The 26781-nt window shown below is 34.6% G+C and overlaps 4 protein-coding genes across 7 annotated transcripts; 2 read left to right on the forward strand and 2 right to left on the reverse strand.

The window, feature by feature from the left end:
- Positions 1 to 6689: 6689 nt before the first annotated feature.
- LOC143151717 (sorting nexin-24) lies at positions 6690 to 14487 on the reverse strand. The gene is made up of 3 exons (XM_076321119.1): positions 14187 to 14487; positions 9297 to 9490; positions 6690 to 7307 (listed from the first exon to the last, which is right to left on the reverse strand). The coding sequence occupies exons 1-3, from the start codon at positions 14337 to 14339 to the stop codon at positions 7145 to 7147; spliced, it is 510 nt and encodes a 169-aa protein (XP_076177234.1). The 5' UTR covers positions 14340 to 14487; the 3' UTR covers positions 6690 to 7144.
- Positions 14488 to 14794: 307 nt separating this feature from the next.
- On the forward strand, positions 14795 to 15886 carry Fdx1 (Adrenodoxin-like protein 1, mitochondrial Ferredoxin 1). Of its 2 annotated transcripts, none has more exons than XM_076321118.1 (4): positions 14795 to 14997; positions 15128 to 15179; positions 15394 to 15554; positions 15634 to 15886. In XM_076321118.1, the coding sequence occupies exons 1-4, from the start codon at positions 14889 to 14891 to the stop codon at positions 15735 to 15737; spliced, it is 426 nt and encodes a 141-aa protein (XP_076177233.1). In that variant the 5' UTR covers positions 14795 to 14888; the 3' UTR covers positions 15738 to 15886. The 2 variants fall into 2 exon arrangements, with proteins under 2 accessions (XP_076177233.1, XP_076177232.1); XM_076321117.1 differs by having other exon boundaries at positions 14798 to 14997; positions 15307 to 15554; positions 15634 to 15880.
- Positions 15887 to 18661: 2775 nt separating this feature from the next.
- Positions 18662 to 23043, reverse strand: Spred (Sprouty-related protein with EVH-1 domain). Of its 3 annotated transcripts, XM_076319775.1 has the most exons (7): positions 22630 to 23043; positions 21727 to 21851; positions 21524 to 21630; positions 21272 to 21440; positions 20979 to 21040; positions 20365 to 20915; positions 18662 to 20155 (listed from the first exon to the last, which is right to left on the reverse strand). In XM_076319775.1, the coding sequence occupies exons 1-7, from the start codon at positions 22647 to 22649 to the stop codon at positions 19999 to 20001; spliced, it is 1191 nt and encodes a 396-aa protein (XP_076175890.1). In that variant the 5' UTR covers positions 22650 to 23043; the 3' UTR covers positions 18662 to 19998. The 3 variants fall into 3 exon arrangements, with proteins under 3 accessions (XP_076175890.1, XP_076175888.1, XP_076175889.1); XM_076319773.1 differs by having other exon boundaries at positions 18664 to 20155; positions 21524 to 21851; XM_076319774.1 differs by having other exon boundaries at positions 18665 to 20155; positions 20979 to 21004; positions 21524 to 21851.
- A 1966-nt stretch (positions 23044 to 25009) lies between these two features.
- Cycc (cyclin C) lies at positions 25010 to 26779 on the forward strand. The gene is made up of 5 exons (XM_076320434.1): positions 25010 to 25285; positions 25356 to 25462; positions 25613 to 25819; positions 25898 to 26149; positions 26241 to 26779. The coding sequence occupies exons 1-5, from the start codon at positions 25254 to 25256 to the stop codon at positions 26441 to 26443; spliced, it is 801 nt and encodes a 266-aa protein (XP_076176549.1). The 5' UTR covers positions 25010 to 25253; the 3' UTR covers positions 26444 to 26779.
- The last annotated feature ends 2 nt before the right edge of the window (positions 26780 to 26781 follow it).

Consider the following 26781-nt stretch of genomic DNA (forward strand, 5'->3'; position numbering starts at 1 on the left):
AATCCCGGAGTGGTCGGTTTTAAGTGCGTAACGACTGTTTTCTTTCGTTTCTTCTTTTATTGTTTCCCACCACTCTGATGACGGTGGAAATTCTCCTCTACTTTCTCGCGTTGCGTAATGATATTGGGCAAGAATTTGAATAAACATTTAATCGATACAAAAGATTCAATTTTTCATTCCGCATTGTCTAACGGTTACGGTCCCGCGGACTTTGCGGTGATTCGCGACTCACGTTTCTTGACTCGTTTGCATCGAGAAACGGAATAAGTCGGGTCGCTCGTATCAACGAGTACGTCGGTCATTTAAATATACGTCTGTGACATTTACACTCGACCCGTATCGTTAACAATACCACTGTTTCTAAGTTATAAGTATAGATACGTACACCTTTGGTGATAAGACTTTGGACGTTCTGTATTTTTCGTCAAAAAAAGGGATGGAAACCTTTTTGAGGGAAATATGGTTCTTACCGTAGACGTATTTTCGTCGATAATAGGACTTTCCCGATGTAACCTTTTTTTGTATCATTCTCGAAGATCCGAACCATTGTTTTATACCTCTTAAGAAAATTTCAATTTTTTCCTAATTGCAAAACAGGTGTAATGTTTCGTTCCAACTGGTCCCCCCGTACAATGTCTACTTACCTTTTGTACCCTGTAAAATATCAAAATTTCTTCGATAAAATTATAACAGTTTTAGATTCATCTTCGACGAGTGTCCCGACATTTCTAAACAGGAGTGTAACTACCTGCGGATTATTTGCCCGCGCGCGAAATATTCCGCTTCTTGATGTGTTAACGCTTCGCGTACGGTGACCTTGGTCAGTTGTTTGCTATATGGATAATTTTCGCATAATCGACCCAAAGTTTCCTACACTTCGATGTTTCACAAGTGTCCTCGGAATCGAGCTTCGTACTTTGTACGGACACTCGCGTACATTCTCGGATACATTCAACAGGCAATAGAGAGGAAGATTTAGGTCGTACAAGTTGTGTGTACGTGCGTGTTGTGAGAAGTTCACACGACGTATGAAGCTCAAGAAGAAACTATGTTTCGCTATATTTCACGAGATACAGTGCCCGTACGCAGAGAGTTAATCGCGATTGCCCCCGTGGAGAAGCAAAGCTGCTCAACGAACAAAATCTCCATTAATTTGCTACGATTGTGGCCGACAGTCGATCGTTCTTCTACTTTTTTAACATCACTCGAATGTCGATCTTGTTACGTTGTCACCGATAACGAGGAATCACTTACAAACGCGTCGTGGGCGTCGATAATGGCGATTTATTCGCGCGTTATCGCGTTCCCAGATGCATTAGTTGGGAAACGAACGGGTCGAGCTGTCCTTTTGACAGCCATTCGAACAATGAAACCTCGCGCTCGGGGTCGTGTACCAGCCGCGCGCTTTTATCGAACGATTAACACTTGTCGATGTTACGCGTCACGAAACGCGCCCGTAGACTTTGATACGTGCGATACGACCCGGAAGAATGATGCTCGATAACCGAACCATCTGTGCTGGGACGCTCTTTATCTACGATTCGTGCACATTTTCAATTCGTTCGGACGTAATGTCAGAGATCAGCTTCAGAGAACGGAGCGATTCCGTGGCGAAGGTTCGCGACCGGTTCCTTTGTTTCGCGCTGTCCCGCGAAAAGCACGAGTACAGCTCGGAGCTGAAAAGATGACACTCGGAGAGTCGAGGGGAATTTAGCACCATGTGTAAGGGGAACGTGGGCAAGCACCAGGTAGGGAAATTCGAGGGGAAAAACGCCCTGCATGATACTATTCGTCATTTCTTCCAGAGGTCAACTTCTCAGTTACGAACAGTAGGTTAAAGATTCTTCGCGAATTTCTTTATGAGTAAAAACAGCTAAGAAGATGACTTTTGGAGAGTCGAAGGGAATTTAGTACCGTGTGTAAGGGGAACGTGGACAGTCTGCCTGATACTATTCACCATTTCTTGCAGAGGTCAACTTTTCAGTTACGAACAGTAGGTCGAAGATTCTTCGCGAATTTCTCTATGAGTGAAAACAGCTGAGAAGATGACTCTTGGATCGAGGGGAAGTTAGTATCGTGATTAAGGAAAACATGGACAGGCATCGAGGAGAGAAATTCGAGTGGAGAAACATTGAAATTGATACTATTCGCCATTTCTTTCAAAGGTCAACTTCTCAGTTACGAACAGTAGGTCAAAGATTCTTCGCGAATTTCTTCTAGAGGTCAACTTCTTAGCTACGCACAGTAGGTCGAACATTCTCCGCGAATTTCTATAAAGGTGATTCGAATAACTTATCGAACGATTTTACGGCCAAAAGTAATTTCTGGAATTTATAGTACCGTGAAAATAGAAATTATAACACCAAGGAGTGGAAATTATTGGATGAAAAATCTGAACGGTTGGAATAATATTCGAAATTTCGTAGCCTTGAAAATCTTGAAAGGAATAGAACGTCTCGATGGACGAAGAATTCTTCGAAGCCTCGATGGTCGGAATCGATGCGTAAAATTTAAATGCGCGCGAATTTATTTTTCGAAAAGACCGTTACAGCGATGAAACTAATACGATAAATTAAAATGTACAACGTACATCGGTTACGATTTTTATTCGAGATTTTTGAAGTTTTTGAAATACTTGTGTTTTAACTTCGTAAATTGCTCGGTTTGTACACAGGACTGTACAATCGAGGAATTGGTTGTAAAATATCTATACCGATGGTAACGCGACTAACGGTTTAGAATTAAGTATCGTTATAATTGACTAGCATTTAGTATCTTGGCAACGTACTAAACGGAAACTATTTTAAGCGCGTTCCTAGATTACTTACACCCTACTTTGCTTTCTTCGTTCGTTAACATTTACTTCGTTTAATCGCGGCTATCTTACCATTATGTAAATTGTTACGTTACGTTAAAGATTAAGGGGACAAGAAATGTAAATATTAGAACACATTGCCTAACAAATTAGTATTTGCATAGATCGATCTATCGCGGTAAATACTACACTGGAACGACACGATGAAATATTTTTTCTTTAATTAAAATTATCGTTTTTCGCGGATAAGTTTCCCATTCTCTCTACTCGGCGTTAGTTGGATAAAATAATCGATCGCTTTTGTTACGAGGTCGTTCGTGCGATTTCCATTGTTTCTAATATCTACTTCTAGTTATCGTAAGCGAATCTATATCTACGTTTTCCTTTACAAATACTAGAAATCTATTAAAATGTAAGTTCGAGGGTTCTCGAATAACACGAAAAATCGATCCAGAAAGAAGTTATACTAGGTTAAGACGATACGGAGGCGCAATCAGAAATTTCAAAAAGGAGGCAAAATTTCTTTACATCCATGTTTATGAATAAAAAGAATTACTCTTCCCTGTTCGCGAATATCGAATTGAAACTTATTAAACGTTAAATTATCCTTTCGTACATGGCGGTAGACGTCTGCCATTTTGGTTCCTCGCCGATCTGATTGCGTTTCTATACTATAATCACCGTGGTGCCGATACGTGCGCAGAAAAATCTCTACCGTATGTGCGTGCATCGCATACGCCGATGTTACTCAAAATTTCCACGATAGTCGAGACTTCGAAGAACTAATAATCTGTCCAGGACTTCGCGCCTCGCCGAGACTCGTGCGACTCTCGAACGATATTCGGAACAAAGAAAATTCAACGTGAAGATACGAACAACTCGTCGTCTGTTCGAGCTAGTAGGAAGCTGGCGATCGAAAGAACGCGACAAGAAGCGCGTAATCACCGATACAGTGCGTTGAGATTGCACGGGGTTGTGCAACGGAACGACGAATGGCGGTCCGGGCGCACATATTTGCTGTGCCAATGCAATGCGTTTTCTGTACATAGTATCGTAGCCCTAATTAATATTAGCTTAGAGAGTAGCTGGATTCGAGGTAGGCGTACGACGTACACCCAGTGTAGAAGTTAATCGATAATGGCGCCCCGTTCTTCGGCCGTGCGACCAAAATGGCGCGGAGATCGTTCTCCAAGACGCGTGCTCGTGTTCGCCATCGCGATCTTCGTTGGCGCGTTCGTTCGGTGGTAACGTGAACGGGGGAAATAAAAAGAAAAAAATAACAACAACCCGTCAGATTTTCTCGACAACGTTTATTTCGCGAACGTTAGGTTCGAGGAAGAAAAGAATCGATGACCTGGCGGGTTTAATCGCCGGAAGAAACGAACGATTCGAGTCGTATTTTCTCGAATTTTGTAGAATTTCGTTTTACTTTTTCGTTTCCTCGCATCGGAATCGCGTCAACGAGGACCCAATCCCGACGATCGACGCGTCAACGAATCCTCGCGAGCTGAGAGCAAACATTTTTACGTACGGATCCTTTATTCGGCGAATGATGGACGGAACTCCTTTTCGCGAGTTTCCACGCCCGTTTCGTCTAGGACACACGTTGCTTGCAGATAGTGTTGTATAGTACGATTAGAGACCGACACAGTCAGAGAAATCCCGATGCTTTTTGTACGCAAGGTATACGAGAAGTACGTTACTTGGCGAACAATGGGGCCAACATCGCCAAATAAAGGGTCAACGTTGTACTTTGTACTTTGTATCCGAGATACGCGTGCGAGTTGTGTGCACGTATTCAACGGCATACGGACAATTCTCGTTTGTACAGTTAATACTCGTGTTTCGAGGAGGATCGTAACGTTAACGTTGAAGCTTCTTTTCGGTACGGAACCACTGTTAGAAAATAATTGCGAGAAACGGAACGAGAGGACACCGTCTAAACCGGCTATCGCGACGTGTTGCGGAATGGTGATCGTTCACGCTATACCGCTTACACGTGCTACCCGATTTGACTATGTTCGACCGAGCGACCGACAGAACGATTTTTCCCTCTCGTTTGCGATACATTTGCCTTTCACCGATGCGCTGACCCACACTGTTTGCATATTACGACCAACGGCTCCGTTTTTACTCTAAGTTACACAAGACTTTGTACGATATAAGTAATTAATTAGACGTTAGAAATATTATTGGTACTGGTACGATAAGAGGAATCACCCACTCCAAAGTCATAAGAGATTACTCGTCGTTGATGGAGATCCACGATTTTCGTTCGACGTACGTATCATACCGGTCGTTTCGATCCCATGAGATTTGTTTCTTCTTTTTCTTTTCCTTTGTCTCGTTTCTACGAACGGAACAGCCACGAAACGAACCGAATCGATCGAGCGACAACCGAGACGGGACGGAAGTTCACAAATAACTGCCAGATACCGGGCAATAAACTCCTAAATTGTAATCTTTTACATTAAGCGAATCTACGATGAATTTTGTATCACGCCCAGCTCATACGAATAGAACAGAATGTAGGCCGTTAAAGAACCGTCTTCGACTCGTTTGCTCGATATACAACACATACGTATACATATACAGACATACACGCATACATACATACATACATACGCTGTACGATATCGCGTACAAAAGAGAGGAAACAAAAAAACAAAAACAAAAAAAAAACGAAAAAAAAAAGCAAAAAGAAACCAGCAAAAGAATTCGAAAAATAATTCGTAACACTTAGTTTCGTCACCGAAGCGGAAGCGCCGAGAACCGAGAAAATCGTCTTACGCTTCGCACAAGACTGAGGAGCTTGTATATAATATACATTTAACGCAGTACATTTGATATGAACGATGTTAACGGATTATCAACGGAGGTTCAGTTTATTACCACGACAGGATAATATTGTGTACCAGCATTAAGCGAACAAACGAAAAAAAAAGAGAAAAAAAAAAAGAAATATGAAACAGTTGTAAGTTGTACATAAACGAATCAAGGTCCTACCGCGATATGTTACTACCGTTGTCACGGCGTGCGTCTCCGTTGCGATAAAGAATTGTTGAATGTTTTCTAACGCACCGCTCTGCGAAGCATCGAACACGCTCGCGAATGAGAAAGAGATTTCCTATTTTTCAGCAGCCCCGCACATCGAAACACCGACTATATGCGTTGAGTGCAATGTAAACACGCCCGATCCAGTGGACCAAAACGATTCACCGCCTGAATTCTACGTCTCCCTTTTATGCCTTTGCTCCCCGTAGCGTTCGATAGAGCAGAATTATTAAGGATAATAGGAAATCGGTAGGCCCGATTCGAGCAGAGTCAGACTAATCTTGTGGCTATAATTAACGAGAGGCGCTAGACGAAAATCCTTTAACCCAACCCGACCTCCACCCCAGCCCCCACCTAACCCTCCGCTAAAAAGAAATCATTCGTTCGCGTTAATCGCCTACCAACCGGGAAATGAAAAACATAACAATAAGAAGAAGAGGATGAAGGATACACCGTTATCTCGATATCTCGCGAAGACTTATCGTTTTCACGTAATGATCCATCGTTCGACATTAATCGTTGCTCGAGGGGGCGAACCAATCATCTTGCACGAAGAACGCTACAACGTTGGAACACCATTGTCGACGTCGCGACCGTAAACAGTTTCGTCGACGCGGTACGCGGTATATCGTAGCGTCCGTGATGTCCCATCTAAAACGGTAGTAAACGAATTAATGCGAATTATACTGCAGGAGATCCGCTTATGAGTTACATTTACATTTACAATCCAGATATCCAATACGATAATGTTAATAGATTAAGATGAATGTCACAAGTAATGTAAACTGAGAATAATGAGATGAAATAAACGAGACGATGATTCAAATATAACAAGATATATTTCCTGGCGTGTCCTGGTTACATGGCTGTGTACAGTGCGTTTTCGAATCGTTGTCCAATTACGTTACATACGTCATGGCCGCGAGATCGTGTCACGCTGTAAATTCGTCTTTTTTTCTTCTTCTTCTTTTTCTTTTTACTTTTCCAATACGCCATTCGCGCTCTTTGTCGATCGAACACGTTGAAAAGCAACCCACCGTGTGTGTGTATGTGCCGACGCAAGATGCATTAGAAAAGGAAGCACCTGCTCGTTCTATTGCACATTCATCGGCACACATCCGTTGTTTTGCGTCTCTACCGAGACAGACGGTTAGGTACGAAAACAATCCATTCCATCGTTAATTTCCACGTAAATATATCGTATTTGGCGAGCCTCCCCACGAGAGGTGCTTCTTTCGTTCGTTCCTCATGGAGAGTATCACAGTCACGAGGCGCTCACGAGTTGTAAGTGCCCAATAGTACCCCGTTGATCACGATATCTGGAAGACTAGACGTTGTGTTCGATCGTACGTACGGATCGTAATTGAAGGTCAGTACAGGATGATGGTCGATAGCGCTGTTATGAACGTGTCGCGTCTTCTCCGTCTCCTTGTACGTACTGAAATAGGTACACAATGGAATTAGTTACGGAGCATCGGGAGATATCAATCCTGAGAGAAGAGATATGACGTAGCACTCGAAAACGTTCGTTTCTCGTACACAAGGAAACGTGAGAATTACGAGCGTTAACGCTGGAAGGACATTTTATCGTGTTTCGTACGAGAAGTGTTCGCAAACTCGTGGGACAAACTTTCCAAGGATTCGGTACGTACTCATCGAGGTAAACAAGAAATCGTTAACACGTTCCTCCTCACCGGTTGATAATCGTCCCGACAAACACGTTACATTTGTAACATTCGTCTGGGTAAACTGAACGAATTTAGAATCCTTGACGAGAAATAAATTTCACACTTGCACATTTACTTTTGCCGAGCCACGGTTACCCCAAATGGATTCCCTGCCATCCTTTTCGAATGGTGTGAACCACGACTTTACGGTTATTGTATTCGAAAAAATGATACGCGTGCATAGGCACACCTAAGAATCAGGCACTTGACAAAATCTGGCGCGCAAAATTTTGTAAATCGTAAAAATTGTACGGTAGTTTCTTCCTATTTTCTACTGACAATTTTACTATTTTTTTCCTAGCGCTCTGTGGTTCATAAATGGTAAAAATTATTTACTTGCTGTACATCGGTTTCTTTCTATTACCTAGAATGTTGATATATCTCCTTGTTAATTCTACTTTTCATTATACGTTAGTTTCTTTCTATTCTCCATCGGTAATTTTAATATTATTATTCTTTGAAAACTACGAAAGGTGGATAGTAATATTTACCACCCAAGGACGTAAACGAAACGAATGCAGTTACGCTCGTCGATGATGCGTCATTTGGTACCCTAATATCTCATTTCGTTCCACTGTTTCACCTGACCTACTGACGGAGTCACGATAGAATTTCACTCAGTGAATCGCGCGAGAGCTGCATTTCAACGCTCGTAACGCAGCTCGAACCCATCGACTACCCATTTCACGAAAATAAAAATTGTTTAAATTCCCTCGAGACGTACTACGTGTACAGCGATGATTTCGCGTCGATGGAACAGTACTCGTGACCGATTAAAAATATTTTCACGAGTAATTTCCTCGAATTAGAATATACATCCTGTTTGGGCACGTGTAACGCGGTTGTTCGATCAAACTGAACATCAAAGACGTTTTCACGTGTAATTTCCTCGAATTAGAATATACATCCTGTTCGGGCACGTGTAACGCGGTTGTTCGATCAAACTGAACATCAAAGACGTTTTCACGTGTAATTTCCTCGAATTAGAATATACATCCTGTTCAGGCACGTGTAACGCGGTTGTTCGATCAAACTGAACATTAAAGACGTTTTCACGTGTAATTTCCTCGAATTAGAATATACATCCTGTTCGAGCACGTGTAACGCGGTTGTTCAATCAAACTGAACATCAAAGACGTTTTCACGTGTAATTTCCTCGAATTAGAATATACATCCTGTTCGAGCACGTGTAACGCGGTTGTTCAATCAAACTGAACATCAAAGACGTTTTCACGTGTAATTTCCTCGAATTAGAATATATATCCTGTTCAGGCACGTGTAACGCGGTTGTTCGATCAAACTGAACATCAAAGACGTTTTCACGTGTAATTTCCTCGAATTAGAATATACATCCTGTTCGAGCACGTGTAACGTGATTGTTCGATCATGAACTGAACGCAAAACTCGTCACGATGTAAAATTCATAAACGAAGCCAGCGACCAGTGAACGCGTCGTCGATTGTATTCAGCTCGGTGTGTGGGAACGTGGCCTTACATCGTGACACTTACGCGTTAAGTGGAAAAATCCTCAGTCTGGAGGCAAAGATACGAGAAAACGTGTTCCAGTCCTTCGAGCGTTAAACGCTACGCGTGTCATCGTAGATAATAATACTCGTGACACCTATGCGAGTACGTCTAATACGATATCGTGGAAAGCCAGCGCACGTTTTACGAATGCTCCGGCACGTACGTAGATATACCTTTTGTATGACGCGACAGCCGCTCGACCTTCTATTCCCAGAAAATTGAGTACCTGTTGCTTCGTGGCTGAAAGACGTATCATTTTCTGGATGTACAGTTCCAATGCCGCTCGCCTTTGCTCGAGCACCTTTGGTTGAGAATTCCTTACCCTCTTCGGTGGAAACGGAGCAGTGTCCACGTTCTCCTTTTTCAACTGCAACGAAACATCGATTTAAACCTCATCTCGTTGATTCTGACCAACAAAACGAAAACGAACATTGGCGTGATTGCTTGCTGAAAAAAATTGAGCGAAATTTATTTTTCATCGTTAGATTCTCGAAATTTCGGTCCTTCTCGGTAAATAATAATCTGTAACCACAATTGTGGTGTGGAACACATCGGTGTGCAATTGTAATCGATTGTTTCTCCTCGAAGATGGAAGAACGTACGATATTGATTTTGTATTCCTGGTTTAACGTATTATAAAGTTCCCAGAAGCTTTTAATTTTTATCGTAAGATTCTCGAGCGTAATTTCCGTCCTCCTCGGTAAATAATATAATAATTTGTAACCACAATTGTGGAACACATCGGTGTGCAATTGTAATCGATTGTTTCTCCTCGAAGATGGAAGAACGTACGATACCGATTTTGTATTCCTGGTTTAACGTATTATAAAGTTCTCAGAAGCTTTTAATTTTTATCGTAAGATTCTCGAGCGTAATTTCGGTCCTCCTCGATAAATAATATAATAATTTGTAACCACAATTGTGGAACACATCGGTGTGCAATTGTAATCGATTGTTTCTCCTCGAAGGTGGAAGAACGCACGATATCGATTTTGTATTCCTGGTTTAATGTATTACAGGTTATTGTATTATTTATTTACTGGAAAATAAATTCGAGAAATCGTGTAACAAGTAATATAGCATCGTCATATTCGTAAAATAAAGGATGCGTGACGTGATAAAATCGGGTCGTACCTCTCTTAAGCGTCGAGAGAACAATTTTTTAAGTGTTTAACTTTCTATGATATTACTTCTTTCGCAAGAGCAACGATGCACCTGCAAAGTGCAAACACGTTACGTTCTGAAACGGAATTGCACGTTTTTTTTTTATAGGTATTATAAATTGATTCTCGGCTTTATTCGAAATTATGGAAAACGCTCTGGAAATTAATATTTTACGAAAATATTCGAACGAAAAACGTATTGGAACGGTCCAGAATATTAACAGGGTGATCGTCGAATGTTAAAAAAGAACGTGGATCGTTTAAATATCTTCCTAAATAAACGATATACGCAATTGAACATTTTCGAATATCTTGTAAAGTAGTTTATAAATTTGTTAAAACTTCTTACAACCACGCTGTACAGGGTGGACCGTAAAATGTGTTACGTAAAATGTTTACTCGGAAGTTACAGCGGTGCCTCGCTAAATGTCGCGGTTTCAGCCTCGTTAACAATCACGTAGGTATCCCTATTACTGAACTGTATCTCACGCGATCTCACTGTTCTTTACCCTTTCGCTGTATCTCATTCATTGTCATTGTTTCGGGACCGAGTCAGTTTGCATTAGAAATAGTGCTAAAATTTGTTATTTTACTATTTTATACAAGACCGACTTGCCACTAGATCCGATCACTTTTGAAATAACATCATTTGAGATATTATTTCAATTAACTTATCTTATTTCGTGGTTACTTCATTTCTTTAAATAGAATTACGTTATCTTGTATTGTAAACTATCTCTGAAAATAATTACTTTGTATTCGAAATAATGAAATATTCTTGGAAATAATCGATGTGTCCCAAAAATGTAACGTTCCAAATTTTTTAATTTCTTTACACTATTCAAACGATCAACTGATTATAAATAAAAGAATTAGTATAACAAAAATGATACCTTACTTTTAATGAAACATTTATCGATTTAAGAACGAGAACAACGGAAAGGGGTGGATGATGTAGAGTTATGAAAAAAATAAAGCAAATATTTATAATACAGCTTATCTATAAATACGTGCCGCTTAAAATAATTATTAAACGATAAATATTTTTTCAGCGAATAATATTTTTCGTTATATTTTCTGAACAGCACGAAAAGTATTTCGAGTAATGTTACACTTCTTCAAAGAACGTTCCAAAAATAATTTACAATATCTTATACGACATGTTTTAATCAACATGATATAAATATACTTCCTGTATAACTTACATTAATTTGAAACATAACGGCGAATTAATAACGATAGAAACTTGCTATATATTTTTAACACCGACACTATTAATTAATTCCTTCGCGCGAGTGTAAAAATTACGAACAATCCGACTACACTTGAAAGAACTTTAAAATACTAACTGCATGCACAAGGTTTACAAATGAAACTGTTTTATCGCGACTAAATTGTCAGGGAACACCAGCTACGTAAATCGTATATCATTTGTTGATGAAACCCAACACTGATATGACTAATCGCACATCGAAAAAATATTACACTGTACAGCAAGTATAAATTAATATTTATACAGCATCATTTCGTCGTGGAACAAACGAAGCTGTAATTATTATCTCGATAAAATAGTTAATTAAATAAAAAATCAAATGAACAATAATTTTTATCTTTTACTCGTAGAAAATCTATCATAAGAAAATCACTTCTGAAACTCCATAAATTTGCAAGAAATATTCGTTTCGGTGTATTTAATGTATTTCGAAGCCTTTGAAATATTATTCTTTGCACTAATATAATTTAAAAAGTCTCGACTGTACTCGACGTAATCTTCGTTGCAAACAAATTGGTGTATAGAAAAATTCATTTTCGAAGAAGAAATTCAATGTTCGACACCTCGACTTCGCGCGTTGCTATTATGCATTTATCTGCATGCGTGCAAGCTACAAAATGCAATTTCACCTTTACCTATGTAACGAGAACCTTTAATTTTCAAGTGCATTGATTAAAGCTGTTTCACTTTCTCTGCAAAAAAAAAGTATTAGAAAAGCGAAGAAAATCTCTCTCAATTTGTTTGAAAAATACTTTAACATCAAGTGTGCAACACTCGTGTCTTTCACTCTACGTACTTACATATTTGTACTCCCTCACGTGTACATACTTCTGTACTCTTAATCATGTTTGTAAACACTTTCATAGCGTTTGTAAGCATCGACTGATCGCTCTTCTCTTCTTCGCGAATTAATTTCTCATTATTTATATCTATACCGGTCCACCCTCTCGAATCATTAATTTAACGTGGTAAATTTGTCATTTCTGACGTCACGGTTACAAATTTCTATTCTCCCTTTCGAAGAACTAAACATGTGTCATACATTTAACTAAAATTGATAAAAAATGAAATTAAATGTTCGACTCGTAAAAATATTTGACACATTCGAAAGATAAAGTGTCCTTTCCATGTACAGAGTGTCCCACAATGAGCGATGCGATCGAGAAGGTGATGGAAAAGTAAATAAAAAATGCGGATGTGTATTTATTTCCTCGTTTTCGAGGAAATAAAATTTGAATGTTCGTAGAATACACGTGGACCTAAGCTTCGAGGTAAGAAACATTTATGAACATTGATAGCGTTTGAATTCGGTTTACAAATGTTCACAAACGTACAAATCCCCTTTACAATTGTATCGTTCATTGTGAGACACCCTGTATTGGGAAACGAATCTACAACAATTTTAATCTATTCTCTTAATAAATTCTATTCCACGTTTTTTGACTGATTTCCATATCATCGCTTTCTCGAGTGCACCGCTAATTACGGCACATCCTGTATACACGAGTTATACAACCAGTAGTGTACGAAGTGAAACAATTCGGACACATCCCTGCATCATAGTATGAAAAACTGAAGTGAGTTTAAAAAATGCGCGATGTTACAGAACTGTTTCGATTTACAACAAAAACACCATGAAAATATCGATAAAATGATGAAAATAATTTCCGTAAATTTTAATATATCTTTGATGTTTGCACGTATTATTTTTATAACATTTGTACTTTGATCGGTGCGTTCTTATAAACAAGTTTAATTAATCTTATGTACTTGTGTACTTATGTACTTTGATAAAACTATTGAATGAAATACTGCATAGATTAATGCACTAGAACTTGTAGGGCCCTGCTTAAAAAGGTATGTACAATTGCATTTTGTACCTACGTGCATGCATAGAAATGCATAATAATGACACGAAAAATTGGAAGATCTAAAAACATTTAATTTTTTCTTACACTTTCTTCTTTATACGAAACTATTTTAACGATAAACTCGATCTATTTGTGTGAGACACCCTGTATTGTAAGTATAAAAATTTCAATTTTGTTAGACGCAATTTGTGATATGTATAACAAATATGCATGCATTACGTAACACATGTGTATATTTAGTAATTCATAATATACACGTCTCTGTAAACACCAATCTGGATCACACGTTTATTCGTACAAATTAAATGGATGAGAAAAATGAAATGCAGTAAACGGAAAAAGAAATCAAATACGAGTAGCGCCATCCTTGTTCGAACGAAGCGAACACATTTTCTGTTCTGTAGATAAGGACAGAAGGCATATCTCTGTCTCGCTCTCTCATTCTACGCAACACGAGTCTTGTGACGATGTTTTCGCTGTATTATTTTTCCTACGATATTTATCGTCTTAAACGAAATACATGTCAACACGTTTACAGGACTACAGCATTGTTGTGACGAATATTTTATTCAGAAAATGAAGCACAACCGGATTTGATATTAGTGAAAGTACCGATGTCAAGGAAAGGGAGCAGAAATTGAGATTCTGGATACGTAATATCAGACACGCGTATTCGAAACTTTTGTGACAGTAACGAAAACTAATTATCGCGCGACGACTATTAAAATTTCAGTAGAAATTTATAAAATAACGTACCGTGCGATGTAGCGCGCTGAATTCACTGTATCTTCTCTCGATGAAGTATCGAGTACCACTTTCTGACTCCAATACTTCAACACAGTAAACATAATAGGGCTTGCCGTGTGACACATCGGCCAAACGGTATCTGCTGATGAGAACTTGATACATTGCATCGCAAGCAATTTTCTGGGATCTTGAAACACGCACGATAAATCGAAATCACAATGCTAGAGTCACACTACACCAAAAACTACAACGTTTCGATTGCTCCACTTGCAATGTATACTGGCGCCTATCAACCAGTCAATGATCTGTGTGTTTGTTCATATGCAATTGAATTGCCAAATACACCACTACAAAAAAGCCACAAAAAGTACTACCAACTGTTTAATACTATCTTCCTCTATACGTGTAAACATTTTCAAAAATTCCAAGTTTCTTTAATGATTTAACGAATTAAAATTCACTAACTCGTATTAACTGATCTGTTTTGATTGATCTGTCGATGTGAATCAACCAAATTAAAAAAAAAAACTAGTTTCTTTGATATTAGGTACTAGTTACTATTCGTATAATATCGTTCAGCGCACATCATCTTTAATATATTGAGTTTCTAGTCTTCGTTTTCTACGTTCAGTGGTATAAAATTAGATTTGTTCAATGTGTACGTATTATGATAAACTGGAATAAGAATTGAAGTCAAAGAGACAATAAAAGATGACACTTATTTTAAGGCACTGGTTGTGGAAGCATGTGATAAAAAGGACACTTTTACCAGTAAATCAGTTAACGATGATACCAAATTACGAAATACATACATCGAAGTGTAATTATATTGTACTTTTATGACATATACATGTACAGATGTCGCTCAAAGCGATGTAAACAAATAATTTAAAGGTAACATTTAATTACATTGAAATCATTAATTTAAATCATTGATAAATTGTTTTTAGATTCTTTTCATGGCGAATATGAAATGGAAGATCCAAAATCAGAAGCTGATATGTAGGTAAAATTATTGTATTTTACATATTATTAGAAATCAATTTTATGAAAGTTATGTTGTATAAAAGTATATAAAACTTGACAGTAAAGTTTTATTCAGAGGCAATTTATTCTTTATATTTTTTAGCGTAAATGTAACATTTATTGACAAGACAGGAAAAAGAATACCCATAAAGGGTAAAGTGGGAGATAATGTATTATATTTGGCTCATAGATATGGAATTGAAATGGAAGGCGCTTGCGAAGCTTCCCTTGCTTGTACCACTTGTCATGTATATGTGCATCATAATTATACGGAGAAACTTCCAATAGCTGAAGAAAAAGAAGAAGATTTGTTAGATTTAGCACCATTTTTAAAAGAGAATTCAAGATTAGGTATTTGAAAACAAGTTTAATATACTTTATATTTAAAATGAATTTTGTAAAATATTGAAGTATAATTTTTTGTTTTTAGGTTGTCAAATTATACTAACAAAAGATTTAGATGGCATAGAATTAGAACTGCCACAAGCTACAAGAAACTTCTATGTAGATGGTCACACACCAACTCCACATTAATACATTTTTTATCTTATAAATAAGTTAATATGTACATATTTTGTTTATAAAGTTAACAAAATACATGTATTGTATCATATATATCATATTAATTGAACTTTATTATGCCTACTTTAATGTTTTTAATAAACTTTAATACTTTAATGTATTTCATATAATTTTTAGAGCAACAAATTTGGTTCATATGACATTTTGTCATGGTACAATATATTTATTTCTTATACATTTGGATTATGATACATATCTTTAATTACAATGATACAAGATTTAAACATTTATGATATAATGAATCTGTGAATTAAAATCGTACTCATTAACCTTGCAGCATTTACATTATCAGTGAAAATACCCTACAAGTTGTTTGTTAACTGTTCATGTTTGAGTACTGCCAATATTGTGGTACACATTTTCCACTTCTGGCAGGCACCTTTATACATTTTCTCAGTTTGACTATTTTCACAATAGCTTTGTGTAAACATATTTTTTAAATGTGCATACGTTTTCACGGTCACCAGTTCGTATACACGTATGCAAACTTGCACGTTTATTTATACATATACATCTGTTTCTGTCTCGATAATTATTATCACCAAAATTGTCATAATTATTATCGTACAAACTACATTTATTTATTTTTTCTGTTCATTATTGATCACTATAATTATAGACACGTTATAACATCTCAGATCAATCACATCCTACACTCATACTTCGTAATTAAAAGAATTTAAATAGAAGTGCATACATTCGTTCAATCATACTATGTCGTACAAAACTACACCTGTGAAGATGATTACATGTGTATTTCTCATTTGGTATGAGTCATCACAACAGACTTATTGAAAAATTAACTTTTGTACTTATTTGTAACTAAGAAAAAATCATGATATTTAATCAAATATCATTCAAAAAGAAACTGTATACATTAAAACTAACAGTGGAATACTTTGAATCGATAAAGATAGATGATTTATTTAATATTGAAATTAAACTATTAATTTCTATGGCAGTAAACAAGTTAATATTTACATAGTCGAACAATTTTTAAATAAAATTTTTTTAAATTCTGTGAATTTAGAGTTTTCTTTATAGAATTTTTTGTAAAAATATCTCCTGATTAACATCAGGTATTGGACTGTACATTATATGTATAGGGAGCCCAATTATATCATTTTTGCAAAGTATCACCCTAAGCTCATTCAGTGAAAGTGCAAATGTAATTATTATCCAAATGAAATTCTGATTAATATTGTTTTATTGAGGACAATGTTATTACTCAATATGTCTCATATTTCCATTAAATATACTAACATTTATAATTTAATTTAATCAAATACACTGCATTTTTTATAATATAATCAAAATTGCATATGAAAACTGAAGTTTTATTGAATTAATTAGAGGAAAAAATATTTATCTGTGTGAAAAATAAACACAGCTGTAAAAATATCATTATTTTCACACTGTTCTCCTAATACAGAATAATATGGAATATTTGTGTATACATACATACTTTACTACCAGTTGAATATATAAATTGTAAAAAAAGAATATGGCATTGGATATATTAATATTTATCTGTAGAAACCATTGCATTTTTATTGTTTGTGTAAATTTTATAGAGTATTATTTATCATTTATTTGCAAATTAAAACGAACAAATATAATTATATGTATTAAAATTCTAAAAAACAAAACTCTCTTAACATCATTTCATTTCAATTATCTATATATGAATAAAAAAAGTTATTGAGCTTAGGGGATATGTATTACAAATATTATTAAGTATGTTCATGAAGTAACTAACTCAGAAAACCAAATATAAAATCGAATATGCTAACACAGTTTAAAGCATTTAACTATGTCACATAAATTTATGAAATGATAATTATAAAAAAGGATCTAAAAACATTATCCTAAATTGAATAAAAAGAAAATTAAATATTTTCTCCATTATACGTGAAATATGCTAAACATTTTTTAAGGAAATTACATCCCTTATAGAAATTTGACATAAAAAAATGAACTAAAAATACATTCCTATTATTGGACTAGAAACATAAGACATAACAAAACTTATTGAACAATAATATTGATTTGTTGTCTTCCACCATATTTATATACGTTTTATATAAATATTCCATACTTCTTTTTCTAATAATTAAATGTTTGCAGGAAGATTGGAGGATCAGTGAATCAAGCCATTTAGTAATGAATTTATATTGCTATATCAAAGCTGCATCTGACTGTATTCTCTATTTATTATAAATTGTATTTTAAAAATAATGTAAAAATTTTCTACCACATTTACAACATGGTCATCTATCATGTCATATTAAAGAATTTGATTAAAAATTGTAATTAAATCTCTTGCATTAATATTTGTGGTCAGATACACTGAACAAAAAAAATAGCTATACTCTTATAATACACTTAATTGGTCATAGCCTTTTAATAAATTCAGAATTAATTTTTTTCAATTAAAATTTAAATATAAAATTCAGATCCTTTGAGTGCATAAAATTCTAAAAAACCATGCACTATGGTTTGTAAAGCTGATAATAAAGAATGTACAATAAGATCAATAATAAGCAGAATTATTGCTAAAAACCAACTGCATTCCTCTTTCAAAAGCATCTTAATTTTCTAAACATTCAAATAGTGTGCATATCATTCAATTATTATAGAATACATAGAATAAAATGAGCTATCTATTAATTATTAGTAAACTTAGAAAAATAATTAAGAATACACATTAATGTAAATTAGAATTTTCTTAATAATACTAAATATATATGTTACAAGTCTATAATACATTATACAATAGAGATTTCGATTTGTAAACAATCCACAGCATTCTATAAAAAGCAAAAAATCAAGTATGGATAAGTTTTCCTTCAATGTGGGTACATGTTTACAATAGTGTAAAACTCATTTTATCATTCAGTTTAAAACTGAAAATATACTTCAATGTGTAATAAGCCTCAAACTAATATATGTATATTATTGAAGTTTCTTAAACTTATCTTCATTGTGCATGAAGTAACAATAAGATTGATTGTACTGAAAGTACCATGCTAGTAAATACTGATATTATTTAGCATTTAACATTACGCCAACATAGTAGCATAAGAAATTTCATTTAACAGATAAATGACTATATAAATATTAATGATATTTTAAAAATAGAAAGAGCACAATACAAATGTATCTTAAAAATAAGGTTGCATTTCAATAATAAAAAAAATGATTTGCTACAAACATTCACTGTCATTCCTGAATGACTGTATATGATTTTTTTGAATAAGACAACACAATTCTCAACATTAATTTTGATACTTATTTGTGAAAGTGCAACTAGCTTTTCCAACCAGTTTTGCTAATTATTGAAATTAATTAAAATCCTTTATCCTTGTTTGTCAAATACCTAGGACTTAAAAGATAAACATACATTTTGTATATAATTTGTAACTGAAACAAATTCAACTCAATTTTTTCTAGAAAAATTATATAAAAAAGTACAGAACAAGTATTGTCGACATTGGGTTGGAATATAAAGATATAAATAATTTCATCAAAAAAATGAAAAAAGAAAAAAACAAATAATACATTTTATAGTGACAAAACTTGATCACTTTAAATTGTACGAAAAAATGCACAAGAAAGATTAACAAAAAATACCTTCAATTTACATATATGAAAATCAAAAGTTCTATAATAGTATAGTAAACCGTTACTTTTATTCAAAAGAGTTTCACATAAGGCAAAAATTAGCTTCCAAACTGGGAATAAAATGTTTTGCATGTCTCATTTCTTCACTGAATTCTCAGTGTGCACCATATATCACAAATAGTTGGTCAGTCCAGATACTGTTGTTATGGACCAATCACTCGAAATGTACTAAATGAAGTCTCAAATTGTTTAATGTACAGATGTGACTAAATAATGCATTTTGCTAATAAAATATACAAAATGTATGGAATATACATGGTATTAGGTGACTAAATGCGGTAATTTGTGCTCGTATTTTTTTTCGGTCTTTTGTTGTTTTTGTTTTGTTTTTTTTTTTTAACAAATTATTTCAGAGATGACGCTGATGGATAAGTGCATGTACTGGAAGCTGTCTACCCCTTTGATACCTCTGACAACGACCCATACTCAAATCATGACACTCATACACATTGGCTACAGCACCACGTGATAAAGAAAAGTTGGCTGATTCGATTGAATATGGAGCAGAGATATCAAAGGGTTCCTCCAGTTATTCCATCGGATGGTGACGTCCTCCACACATTCCACAGGACGTGCCACACCAATGTACAGCTCTGAGTGGAGGATAAATCCACAAGCAAGGAACGATCAGTGACAATAATGCCAAACCAAACCACCTGCGTCCACATCCTTCTTCTGTGCTACAACTGCACAATTTAATGTTTATTTATAATGTATTCTTAATTATCTACTAATAACATTCCCATAAAAAAACAGTAACGATTTAATTATCGGTCAAATACTGAATACATTATAAATATCAAGAACCTACATTTTGAACTTTCACACAAGTTGAGAAAATAGCTCCAACAAATTAAATAAAGTAATAACAAATCAGTGTGTATATTTTACTCACCTGCAAGGATTTTGTGAAAAATCACCTTCTGCATCACTCATACAGTGGTACAACATGCCCTGAGCACACGAGAGACACGAAATTTTTGCAATTCCACGTTTAATAGGATCAGGAGCATATTCGCAAGATCCTCTAGGATTATGCTGTTCTGTATACAGCTCTTGGCAATGTTTACATCGTAATCGAACATTACGTTTCATAGTGTTTTTAGAAGGTTGAGATACTACAATATCTGGCTTCTTCAAAGAACTGCCGGTATTATGTCTATCTAACCGGTCTCCTTTATGATCATCAATAATGGGATATAAATATTCATGATTAAGCGTTGTGAGCTGCACATAAGGATAGTTATCTGATCCAACATCTGCAGTTGATGCCAAAGGATGTTGAGATGGCGGTACTTTTATCGATGATCCAGCAATATAATGGATAGGTTTGTGTGAATCAGGAAGATCTAAACACTGGGAATGATAATTGGCCACTCGAACTATGCCATGAGGTGTATCCGATGACGGACGTGGTTCCGGTGGTTCCACAGGTAAGTTCAAAGTCTACAAAATGAATTTAATTTTATTTGTATTATTATATGCTATTTATCTGTATTTGATACATACCATGAAAACATCCTCATCACCAGCATCTAATGTATTACCACAGAATGTTGAATTAGCCAACCCTAAATCAACAAACAAGATTTTATTAAACAATTATACAAAAAATTCACAATTCAATGATTCAGTTAATATGTATAAAAAGTCGAACACTCTTACCATTTGCACATTCCATAAAAAATAGCAGCAAAATGATAAGTAAATTATTGGAACATAGAGTTTATTAAAAATTATTATTTTATGTTATCAGTACTAAATTTAATGAAACTAAAGATACAATTAAAAGAATGATCTACCTTCTAATAATTCTTCAACAGCTGTACGAACACCTTTATCAAAAGCTCTTGCATCTGCAGCTGTTTGAAATGTCAGTCCAAATCTTTTCTCGCCTGTCCTCCAGTGATGAAAAGTAGGCATTACCTTATTATATTCAAAATCTTTTTTAATTGTACAGCTAAGAACAACCTACAAGAAAATAACATTGCATTAAAATGACTGAATTAACTATAAGATACAATATTAATATTAGTAACAGGTATGCATATTACTGATTGATCGGTGATCCGTTTTCCATAAATAAGATACTCGTGTCTCTTCTTAGGTGCTCCAGGTGGGGAACTGCTTGAAGACCCATGACTTTGGGAAGTAGCGATAGCTGTAGTTGATACAGAGTGCGTAGAGTTGGTAATAGAGGGTATGACAGTCGAAGTAGAAATACCAGATCCATTGGTATTATTAGACTGATGCCCACCTGAAGAAGTAGCTCTTCGTCTAACCGAAACATTTGCTAAACCACCGCCGCTTAAAGGAACCCAACCACCGGAACTATCGTCCCTTGTCATTACCTGGGCACGAACCCTCACCAGATAGTTACCACTAAAAGTGAAATGTCAAAAAGTTAATATTATAAGTTAACAAATGTCAATCTAATATAACATTCTTCATAGTAAAAGATTATTAAATTACTTAAGAAATTATTTAAGGAGATGATGCATACTGTTATTTGATGCAAAAATTCATAGTACTTTTTTTATCATAAGAAAAATCAATAAAATATTTTAATATCAGATGAACATTGCATACTTATATGTATGTATGTATGCATGTATCAAACGAAACATATAACAAATAAAATTTTATTCACGATTTTACACTTAATAAGAATCTCCCAAATCGACATAGCATCAAAATTATGTCAGTGATAGTCTAAAAACGCGCAAGACCAACATGTACGTGAAGCCAAAGAATCCCTGTTATACACAACGAGATAGCAGATGTTACGCGCTGACATCGATTTAATGAATGAACGGTCACCCCTACACGAACACAGTATAACACACCAACACTCCAACCGAAATCATACGTTACATGTGTAAATTTTTACAGACGCCCAAAGAGCGTGACACATCTCGTAGAGGGAGAGAATTATTTCGGGGGTTGAGGAAAATTCGAAAGATGCGAAACGTGTTGACTAATACTTGTCGAAAATGTTGACAGGAGAAGAGGTAAGACAAGGTCAGACAGAACTGTCAGGTACCGCATTACAAACGTGATATCGAAGAGAGTACAGAACTTAAGCCATAGGCACGGACATTTCAGATTTCGGAACGGAACAATCGCCGGAAAGTACCGCAGGCATTACAGTACTACTTACTCCTCCGACGCCTCTGTCATGGTTCGAGCTGTCGAAGCCTTTACTCAATGCCCACCTTTTCCCACACTTCACCATTTTCGTTGCATTGAAAAGACATTCGGCCACGATTCTGTTTATGGAGCTTTTTTAGGCTAGTGCCAACCACAGGAAGCGCCCCAGTCCTCCTCCCTCTCGCATTCCCCGTAGAGTTCATCCCCACGCCCGACTCGAACACACAGTCCACGCCTGCTCCCTTTAGTTTTACCGACCGTCGCTTTCGTTTCGAAAACATCTCTTCTTCTGCATGTTTTCCAAGAAACCGTTGTAAATTGACACACTAATCATTCTATCCAACTACAATCGTACTGCGTAGTCTCTTTGGTTGCGTTTTCGGCCAAAATCACGGAAAAAATAGCGGGCGAAACTCGCGCACCAACGTTCACCCCGCAAGCCTGACTGACTATACAGTAGCTATCGACTCTTTTACAATGAAAGCTACCGGTCTGCGCAACAGGATTCATTCATCGATGCTACCCATACAATCTTGTTAATAATTAAGCGCGCTAACGTCTCTATGGCGGACAATGTACGTAACAGTTACTCGTAATCCTGCGAGATTATCTAATTGAATTATTACTTGGAATTAGATTATACATTTCATTTAAACAGAAAATCATTTTTTATATAATATAATATATAATCCAGTTTTATGATTTTCTTAAAATAATTAAATGTTTCCTCGATATCAAAGTACGCTACTTGAAAAAACGTATCTTGCACATTCGTTACAAGTTTATTATGAAATATAGTTAATTCAAATATATTTTCACAGTTGTCCTTATTCTCTTTTTCATATATATTCATATAATTATCTCATATTTTATTTCTTAACTGTGTTTTATAAATTATTATTTTGTACAAAATTTTAAGAAAAATTTCGATGTCTCTATTTCCTTCTCTTAAATATTTCAGTTGAATAAATTCCAATAGTATCATGTTTATTTTGCATTATTTTAGGTGCACGCGATTAATTAATATTAATATGTGATTTATTAACGAATTCAGTGGATATTCAATTACAAATTTTTAATCATTATTTTATAAAAGACAATATCGACTTTATTACTTTTATCGGCTTACGTATCCTTATTTAAACATGTCCCTGAACGTGGAGCATACATTTTCCGCTACAGTTATTCGAACGATGTTAAGTTGTAATTATGGATCGATAATAGCGCAAATTTTTATTAAAAGTACTATATTGTTGTTGGTCCGTTTTAAAGTGATAAGTAGGTCGTTATATGTAAGACTATAAATAAAACAACGTATTTAAAGTAATACATTTCAATTGTTATATTTTTCGTATAACAATTAAAAGAACGAACCAATGATTTTAAATCGTACACCTAATAAAGTTATAAAATAATTAAACCAATATTAACTCTTAGAGAATAATAAAATAAAGACGAAAAATGACATTGTTTAAAATTAATTAACGAAAATATTTATTTATTGTATAATTGACCTTTTAAAACTAGATTCAATTGATTAGTTTTTAAGTGCGAAATTCATAACAAAATTTTAACAAATCCAACATAAAATATATAAACACATTATAATTGAATAAAAATAAAATTTATATACAAAGTTTAAACAGCCTCTTTATTATTTTTTCTTTTTGTAAAATTTACTATATGATTTGTAATCGATAAGTGTCGACCATGAACATTATATATTGCTTCATTCTTATCCTCCCACGCATAGAAAGAAACATTGATCCATATTTTTCTTCGACTGGGTCATTTCTTATCTACATACGTGTTTTGCATTTCATGTGTTTTATGACTCGTATTTTATTACAAAAATATCACTGAAGTTGTTGAAGTGAACTCCGCGAAAGAAATATAGCATGATGTAAAAATAGGGGTTGAAGACGGTATCGTACTTAAGTGTGAGATTTAAGAATACAGGGAAGTTCTGTATCATTTTTGAACAACATCAAATTAAAAACCTAGGTACATCAAGAAGTACAAATGTACAAATCTGTGTGGCCCTATGATTAGTGGTAAAAAAACATTCGACTGCTTATACCTTCAAAAGTATCACTTTACATATCCACTTGTTTTGACCATAAGTATCTTACTTCGTACCTTCCTCGCAACACATACACATTATATTCGATATATTTAAATTTCTATTTTTACCGCTTTTTATTATGTTCAGGAAAACATCTTTTTACGTATTTCCAGTTACTATTAGAAAGTTTCCACTTTAGTTCTAGCTTTGGTAAAAATTTGCTTTCAACAAATCGCATAGCTGAATACATAGGGAATTTTGAAGCCGTAAATGACGAAGAAATTACTTATAACCTATAAACAGTCATCTTCAGATTGACCGATCGGCAAAAAATTTTTGAACATAAAAACATCACGTTAATATGTTGAAAAAATAAATTTAAATAATGTCAGTGGCCGCAGAGAAACTTTATTGTTTGCAAAATTTCCATTAAATCCAAAAAGCATACAATGATTGAAATAAATAAAATTTCAATGGATAAATACGAAAATAAATACACCAGAATCTGGAAATAATCAAAAGGAGTTTAAAGTAGTGTGATACACATTGTTGCAGTAATTGACAGTAATATGGCTGGCAATTTTTGGCAAAGTTCACATCAGTAAGATATCTCTATAAAATTCAGTTTTCTAATTAACTTTGTAAAACAATAAAATATTTTATATTTTTAGTCAACAATGGCTTCTAGATAAACAAGACCTAGTACGGGAACGGCAACATGATCTTTCGATTTTAACGGAAGAAGAATATCAGAAACTGTTCATATTTTTCTCAAATCGTAAGTTAAACATTCCAGCTATCGATTAATTGAATGTCACCAATACGTCTTAATAATATTATTATAAAGATCGGTATACTCTCCTCATAACTATGTGCATGGTTTATACGCGCATTCACATAATTTGTACGAAGATTCTAATTTTTTTAGTGATACAAGTGTTGGGTGAACAATTGAAGCTCAGACAACAAGTTATAGCTACAGCAACAGTTTATTTTAAAAGATTTTATGCTCGTAATAGTTTAAAATGTATAGACCCTTTGTTGTTAGCACCTACATCAGTTTTCTTGGCTTCAAAAGTAGAGGAATTTGGAGTTATTTCTAATACCAGGTTAATTACAACTTGTCAAACTGTAGGTATGTAATTATATATTTATTGTAAAAAATGAAAAGTGAAAGAAAGTAAGTACATTAATTTATTTAATATTATTTCAGTAAAGAATAAATTCAATTATGCTTACTCGCAAGAATTTCCTTATCGTACAAATCATATTTTGGAATGTGAATTTTATCTTTTGGAACATTTAGACTGCTGTTTAATAGTATATCAACCATATCGTCCTTTATTGACTCTTATTCAAGATGTGGGTCCAGATGATCAGTTACTGACACTCGCTTGGCGCATAATTAATGATAGTTTGCGTACAGATGTTTGTCTACTATATCCACCATATCAAATAGCTATTGGTAAGACAATATTATAAGTGCATTAAAATAAAATATAATATATATATTACTTTGTGCAAAAACAATGATACATTAATGGAAGTATTTATAGGATGTTTACAAATAGCTTGTGTTATTCTACAAAAAGATCTGAAGTCATGGTTCGCTGAACTAAATGCTGATATGGAAAAAATTCAAGAAATTGCACGTTATATCATTAATTTATACGAGCTATGGAAAACATATGATGAAAAAAAAGAAATTCAAAGTTTATTATCTAAAATGCCAAAACCAAAAGCAGCACCACAGCGCTGACATCAAGCTCTATTATCCTCCAATATTTGGGACTGATATTAAAATTCCCAATGACAAAGGTGAAAATTTTTATTCCACTGAATATGTTTATATTAATGATAAATTGGTACAATTTACAATTAAACAGTCAATTTTATAGTAGCAACATAATTTTATAATTTTCGTATTAATTTTTAAGTTAAACATTCTGTTATAAAAATTTTTAAATACATTGTATATTTTGTGCAATTAGAATGAAATTCGCTATATTGATTTCATTAGACTCAAAATAAGTTTAAAAATTAAACTTATAAAATATGTTTCTTACTATCTTACTATTTTTAAACTTATAAAATAAA

Source organism: Ptiloglossa arizonensis, chromosome 9, assembly GCF_051014685.1.
Source record: "Ptiloglossa arizonensis isolate GNS036 chromosome 9, iyPtiAriz1_principal, whole genome shotgun sequence".
NCBI classification, from domain to species: Eukaryota; Metazoa; Arthropoda; class Insecta; order Hymenoptera; family Colletidae; genus Ptiloglossa; species Ptiloglossa arizonensis.

What these genes read in the sequence shown, in the direction of transcription:
- LOC143151717 (XM_076321119.1), bottom strand. Translation starts at nt 14,339, where the DNA reads ATGTATCAAGTTCTCATCAGCAGATACCGTTTGGCCGATGTGTCACAC. An exon ending in TCAGCGCGCTACATCGCACG is followed by an intron (nt 9,491 to 14,186) that starts GTACGTTATTTT and finishes GTTTCGTTGCAG; the next exon opens with TTGAAAAAGGAGAACGTGGA. An exon ending in GCTGTCGCGTCATACAAAAG is followed by an intron (nt 7,308 to 9,296) that starts GTATATCTACGT and finishes TACCTATTTCAG; the next exon opens with TACGTACAAGGAGACGGAGA.
- Fdx1 (XM_076321117.1), top strand. Translation starts at nt 14,889, where the DNA reads ATGACACTTATTTTAAGGCACTGGTTGTGGAAGCATGTGATAAAAAGG. An exon ending in CCAAAATCAGAAGCTGATAT is followed by an intron (nt 15,180 to 15,306) that starts GTAGGTAAAATT and finishes TATATTTTTTAG; the next exon opens with CGTAAATGTAACATTTATTG. An exon ending in AAAAGAGAATTCAAGATTAG is followed by an intron (nt 15,555 to 15,633) that starts GTATTTGAAAAC and finishes TTTTGTTTTTAG; the next exon opens with GTTGTCAAATTATACTAACA.
- Spred (XM_076319773.1), bottom strand. Translation starts at nt 22,649, where the DNA reads ATGACAGAGGCGTCGGAGGA. An exon ending in TGTTGAAGAATTATTAGAAG is followed by an intron (nt 21,041 to 21,271) that starts GTAGATCATTCT and finishes TTGTTGATTTAG; the next exon opens with GGTTGGCTAATTCAACATTC. An exon ending in TTTTCACAAAATCCTTGCAG is followed by an intron (nt 20,156 to 20,364) that starts GTGAGTAAAATA and finishes TAAATTGTGCAG; the next exon opens with TTGTAGCACAGAAGAAGGAT.
- Cycc (XM_076320434.1), top strand. Translation starts at nt 25,254, where the DNA reads ATGGCTGGCAATTTTTGGCAAAGTTCACATCA. An exon ending in TTTTGGCAAAGTTCACATCA is followed by an intron (nt 25,286 to 25,355) that starts GTAAGATATCTC and finishes TTATATTTTTAG; the next exon opens with TCAACAATGGCTTCTAGATA. An exon ending in GTTCATATTTTTCTCAAATC is followed by an intron (nt 25,463 to 25,612) that starts GTAAGTTAAACA and finishes TAATTTTTTTAG; the next exon opens with TGATACAAGTGTTGGGTGAA.